A 6,403-nucleotide genomic window follows, 5' to 3' on the forward strand; every position below is an offset into this window, starting at 1 on the left:
TGCAGAGAGAGAGAGGAGATAGAGCTCCTGCAGAGAGAGAGGAGGTAGCGCTCCTGCAGAGAGAGACCTCTTGCCAGAGAAAACAGTTTTAAGTTGTTCTTTCAGAGAAAAAGATATTGTTTTCTCCCATGGCTCACAAAAACTTGCTTTCGCACAAATTATTTTTTGGTTGTAAAGATATGAGGCTGTTTTATGGATTTACTTCACTGTATGTAAGAGTGTTTTATTTTTTAAATGATCATAGTATTTTATCTGAAAAATTATCAATGGATATGATCAATTTTATAGCAAAAATAACTAAGTGGACATTAAGATTTTCCATTATTTGTATATAACAGTAAACTTGGGACCTCTTTTGCAGGTGTGAAGGAATTCTTTGAATGTATCCAACGCGAAAGAGCCAAAGATATAGAACACATGGTCAGAAAATACCTTGCTATAGGGCCCTTGCTCACCAAAGTAGAGGGCCTAGTGATCCACACAAACACAGGCAAGGCCCCCAAACTGGCTCCCTACTATTTGTATTGGGAAAATAAAGTTTATCAAGCCTTGACAAGATTAGTCCTAAAGTAAGTTACTCTTCTGAAAACCTCGGTCTAGCTTAATGATTTTATTTGTAACTTGCTGCTAAGTAGGGACCCATCAGCCACCACCTGCGCTGTTAGCGTGATTACATGAAGCTTGACAGGAGAGAACTGTCTTCCTACCTTGAAATTGTGGGTCCAGACCCACTGCACATCACAAAAATGAACCCAGCCTCAAACACAAGCCACGGGGCTTTTTGTCTAATAGCAACTTCACACTGAGTGTTAGACTTTCACGGCTGTGCTGATGTACTCAGCTATTAGGTTTATTATCCACACTCACTTTGCTCAGTGGTACCCCTTGCAACTCATGGCATCGTCTTCCTGGTGTCATAGTGCCCTTCGAGAATGAAGGGCAAACCACACACTTTGCATATGTACACCCACACATGCATATGCACACACGCATGTGCAGACATGCACACACATGCACCCCCCCCAGACACACACGCACACCCTCCCACAGACACACACACGCTCAGTGTAAGATGAACTGTGAAAACAAGTGTTAGCAGCACAACTAAGACTCTTTCTTTCCCTCCCACCAGGAATTTACAGTCATTCAATGCTTTAGTTCTTGGGAATGTCCCCTTATTCCAAATAGAAACTATTTTAAGTGCTCCTGAGATAATTCTTCATCCCAGTGCAAATGAGATAGACAAATTATGTGTCCACTGTGTCAGAGACTGTGTGGAAGTTACAAAGGTGAGTACTGTGATGACCGTGGAGCTTCCTTCTTGCCCCAAATCCCATGTATATTCTGAGATTGACCATGTGTGTTCTTCATGTGAATCTAACTTCTTTCTTTGGACCAGTGGCTTCTATTATTTAACCCATGAAGGTTGTATAGTCTCAGTCAATGTATTACTTATTATGTAGTAGGCACCATGGGGGAGACAATCCCTAAATAACTAGAAAAATACTCTCTGTCTCTTCTTTTCTGTCTCTCTCAGTCTTTCTCTGTCTCAGCCTCTCTTTCTCTCTTTGTCTTTCTCTCAGTCTCTCTTTCTCCTCTTTATCTCTGTCTCAGTCTCTCTCTGTACACAGAATAGATTACGGAAAGGGGGCCTTGTTAGCAGCTGGGGCGGGGGAGAGGCAGGAAAGGCTTCCTGTAGAAGGTGGGATTGAACTGAGCTGTGTTAGGGAAATGATGGGGCACAGCATTCCAGGCAGTGGGGACAGCCAGTGAGTGCAAAGTGAAGGAAAGGTGAACAAGTGTTTATTAAATGCCTCTTGTGTGATAAGCAGTGCCCTAAGCACTTGGCAGACATCTGTAGTGGGTTCAGATTCTGCCTCTTCTTGGTCCTCTTTGTGTTACTTTGGGCAGGTCACTTTGGCCTCCCTTTCCTCATGTGTACAAATGGACTCCTATGGCCCAGATGATCTCTCTTCTTCCCCTGTTAACCCCATAGTTGGGTATTGCTGCTTAGCCGAGGCTATAGCTTCAGCCCCCTGTGTCCAGTTTCCTTTGCTCTGATCCTTTCCCAGAAGCCTGTAAGCATGAACCTGGCTAGTGATTTGGCAAATGTCAGCGACTAATCCCAGTGGGAAACTCGACTGGAGAGTGCTAGAAAGATAACTCAGAGTGTAAGCCATGTGCACAAGTCTTTACATAAAGAAAAAACAAAAAACATGTTTTTGAATTGAACTGAATAAAATTATGCCAGTGAGCTCACAGACCCACTGAGGTATAAGGTATCAACATATTTGACAAAGGAAAGATTGGGAAAAAACCTCACAAACAGAACCTGTTTGCAGCCCTGGAGTCATTCTCCACTCTCCCCTCCTCTCCCCAAATCCCCTCAGATGCAGGTCTGGCTGGTTCTGCCTGCTCCAGCATCTCTCACACCCATCCTCTTTCTCTGCGTCTTCTTTATCACTGTCCATTTGGATCATTACAGAGCTGCTTCCCTCTCTAATCCAAGATCGACACAACTGCCACCCGTTTAGCTGTGGGATTTTCCTGCTCAAGAATTAGTGGCCGCCAGAATACTTTGACACTTAAAGTGCTTTGAAATCTGACTCCAGTCCACCTTTCCAGGCTCAATGAACATTTTTTTCCCCTTGACACATTCTGTATTCCAGCCAGTCTGGCTTTCTTATTTTTTCCCTGTACTTGAATTCCACCTCTCATCTTTGTCCCTCTTCATACACCACTTGCTGGCCCTGAGATGCTTTCCAGCATCGCTGAATCCCTGGTTTCCTCCAAAGTATAGCTCAAGCCCTGATCGCCTCAGCTATGATAGCTTTCTTCCCTAGAATTACTTTCAAAGTGATTAAACTCTGGGTGTCTATATCCCAATTCCCTAGAGTCAGCTAATCTCCCCTTAAAAGTCCTGAGGGTGCCCCTGAGTGATTGTGCTATCTTTCTAACGCTATCAGCCAGAGCCCCCATTCCAATGTGTTTTCCTCAATATCAACCACCTGTTACAGTTAGTTTCTCCCCTTTATTAATTGATTCAATAATTAGCACCCCACTCGCAGTTCAGCCCATTGATATCTCTTCAGCATCATTGACAAGCAATTAACATCAGTTAGCTTTTATAAAAGTATATTTACTGAGATGGTAATAAAGAAATGTCCCCCCAAAGTGGGTACCCTCTCCCTTCTACTACCTTGGCTCAAGCATTTGTCCCACCAAGTTCACTGCTAGATGTGGCATGGCCAGGGGCCAAGCGGCTTCCACGGTCTCAGCTGCCAAGCTGACCCATTGCCTGGATGGAGCCTCCTCTGGAGCCTTCCTTGCTGAGCCGTGGCCATGAGATGCCATCGCTGGGGCCTCTGGTCTTTTGTGTCCTCACCAGGTCTTTCTCTCTTCCAATGCTCTGATTCTTTAATGGACCTAAGAGGGACAGCAGTGACCTAGGGCATGGTAAGCAGCATGGTGGCCAGGTGGGTGAGGGGCTTCCCAACCTGGAGGCTTACAGCATTTCTTCCCTTTCACTCAAACTGCCTGAGTGAGCAGTCATGGAGCCACTTAATGCCTTTTGTGCGGACACTCTATTCTGGTGTAGTGGCCAATTAAAAGGTTTTACTATTCGGTAAGTGGACAGGAAACAGTCACAGAATACCTCTGCTTGCCCTTCCCTTGCCTTGCTGTCAGCACACATGTCCAGAAGCAGGCTCATCAGGGATTCACATGGGTCTCCTGAGCACACTGCCAGGGCTGGGCCTTCCTTGGCAAGTCCACACCACACTTTGTATTTACTTAACATTGCATTGTGGACAGAGAACCAGTTTTGAAGCAAGGAATAGTATTTATATAGCACTTTAACATTTGTAAATGTTAATTCAGCTGATCCTCACAAACCTGCAAGGGAGGGACTATTATTATCCCCATTTTACATATGAGAAAATTGAGACCCAGAGACGTTAAAGTAGCTTGCCCAGCTTCACCCACCTAGAGGCCTCTGAAGCCTTATTTGAACTCAGGTCTTCCTGACTCCAGGCCCAGAGCTCTGTGCACTTAGGTGCCACCTACCGCCCTCTAACTTGTCTTTTATCCTCTGTAAGGGTTATCAGCTGCAGAGGTGCCAATCTGCATTAGTGGTGAGAGTTTCCTCCCCCTGGAGTTCCCTGCATCAATGAAATCCCAGGCCCAGTACCTTCTTTAAAGTTCGAAGAGGATTTTACCTGTGTTATTTCACTTGGATCCTCACAACACCCCAGGGAGGGAGGGAGGTGGTGCTATATCTTCATTTTAATTTGTCTTATAATTCTATAACTTTTTTTTAAAATCCAGGCTGTAATTTATATTAAATTTTGAAGATAAGTTCTTTTATTTAAAAAAAAAGCAAATTATCATTGATCCACATTGTCCTATACTGCTGGGATCACTGACAACCAAAGGGTAGTCAGTGTGTGAGAGACCAACCTGGCCTCTGGTCTGTAGCACTTGCAAAGTTACTCAGCCCGAGTGTGTCCCCCTTACCTCCTAAATGAAACAGAGATAATGGTGATGAATGCTCTTTCTCTTTCTGTTTTCTTATATGGCACCCCCGATTTCATTATAGGCAGTTCTAGGGAACTCCCAATAAGGAAACTCCCTCTACCAATGTAGGTCAACGCACAGCCCCAGGGAGTTGCTTGCCAACCTTGAGTTGTTACTTGTTGAAGGTCATGAAGCCAGTTTGGGTCAGAGGTGAGACCTGTGCCCAGGTCATCCTATCATGACACCACTCTGTTTTGGTGTATACCTGTGTATTTGCCTTTCAAAGTGATCTCATTTGGGGAGGGGGGTGCAGCCTGTAATCAGACCAGTGTACCCCAGACAATATCATTCACGTTCAGGAGTTCTTAGCTTTTTTGATGTCTTTGGACACTTGGGTGAGTTAGTCTGGTAAAGCCTATGGACCCCTTCTCAGAACTGTATTTTTAAATAACTGGAAGAATTTGCTGAATTTCAGTTAGAGGTTAGTGAAAATAAAAATATTATTTTTTTCCCCCATCCAAGTTCATGGACGCCCCCCACGCCCTCCACCTTAAGAACCCCCATTCTTATCTATCTTTAGCAAGGAAGAATTAATAACATTCATTTGTCAGTATTAAAAGCAATGAAAACTTCAAAGCCTGTGCCCAAAATATTTTCTCCTTATTTTTCTTGACTAGAATTTTGTCCGATGGATGAATGGCACCTGCATTGAGTGTCCCCCACAAAAAGGTGAGGAGGAGGAGCTCGTTGTAGTGAGTTTTTATGATGACGTGTTCCTGAACCCCCAGATCATGGAGCAGGCCATCATGGTCCCCCAGAATGTGCACAGGGTCCTGGTCAACCTCATGAAGTACCTGCACAAGTGGAAACGCTATCGTCCCCTTTGGAAGCTGGACAAGGCCATCGTCATGGAGAAGTTTGCCGCCAAGAAGCCCCCCTGTGTGGCCTATGATGACAAACTGCAGTTCTATTCTAAGATAGCCAACGACGTGACACGGCAGTCCCTGATCAAGGACGAGCAGTGCATCCGCCTCCAGCTGGGGCCGTTGGCCTACACGGTGCAGGAGAGTGCCAAGTCCTGGCTGGTTTCTCTGGGGAGACTTCTTAGTGAGTCAGCCAGGGAAGAGATGTACCTTCTCCATGAGGAGCTTGAGGTATGTGGCTGCTTTGTTCCTGCCAGTGGGGGAAAAATTCACAACTTCTAGTGTTCATTTAGAACTGTTTCTTTTCCCACTCAAGATACCCATAAGGTCTCACAACCTTTTCTTTATAGACGCTGGCAAAAAATCTCAAGAGGCCGCCCACTAGTCTCGAAGATCTCAAATTTGTCCTCGCAACAATTGCTGAAATTAGAAGCAAATCGTTTTTGGTGGAACTGAGATTTAGAGATATTCAAGAGAGATACCGGACCATGGCAATCTACGGCCTCTTTGTAAGTGAGTTTGTGTTTCCTAAACATTCGGTGGCTTGGCCACACAGCCAAGACTGTTTTCAGAAAGATCTGGACAGCATGTAGTTCTCCTGCCCCTGGGGGAGCCGTGTCAGGGAGAGGCTCTTCATATTTTTAGTGTCTTTATCGAGTACTGTCTATGACTTGTATGCCAGTAGCTGTTGACATGTTGTCTTCCCCATTAGACTGTGAGGGAGGTCCCTGAGGTCAGGGACTATCTTTTGTCTTTCTTCGTCTCCCCGGTGCTTAACACAGTGCCTGGCACACCGTAGGAGATTAATAAATGCTTGTTGACAGAGAGGTCAGTGACCTCTTTGGCAGTCTGGTGAAGCCTATGGGAGCAATCTCAGAATCGTGTTTTTTGTTTTTTTAGCTTATAATGGAAGGGAATGCTGAATTTCAGCTAGAGTTTAGAGGAAATAAAGATATGATTTTTTT

General features: G+C 44.9%; 1 protein-coding gene across 1 annotated transcript in view; it reads left to right on the forward strand.

Annotated features, from left to right (window-relative positions):
- The window catches only part of DNAH10 (dynein axonemal heavy chain 10), a 172,643-nt gene that overhangs the window by 51,313 nt on the left and 114,927 nt on the right, over positions 1 to 6,403 (forward strand). Inside the window, exons 16-19 of the mRNA XM_069081604.1 lie at positions 362 to 569; positions 1,133 to 1,289; positions 5,193 to 5,669; positions 5,789 to 5,947. Coding sequence (XP_068937705.1) covers positions 362 to 569; positions 1,133 to 1,289; positions 5,193 to 5,669; positions 5,789 to 5,947 — 1,001 coding nt within the window. The remainder of the gene's footprint in view (positions 1 to 361; positions 570 to 1,132; positions 1,290 to 5,192; positions 5,670 to 5,788; positions 5,948 to 6,403) is intronic.

The sequence above is a fragment of the Petaurus breviceps genome, unplaced genomic scaffold (genome assembly GCF_028583685.1).
Source record: "Petaurus breviceps papuanus isolate PSGF00001 unplaced genomic scaffold, PetGlider_PUasm1.0 99, whole genome shotgun sequence".
In the NCBI taxonomy this organism is placed as follows: Eukaryota; Metazoa; Chordata; class Mammalia; order Diprotodontia; family Petauridae; genus Petaurus; species Petaurus breviceps.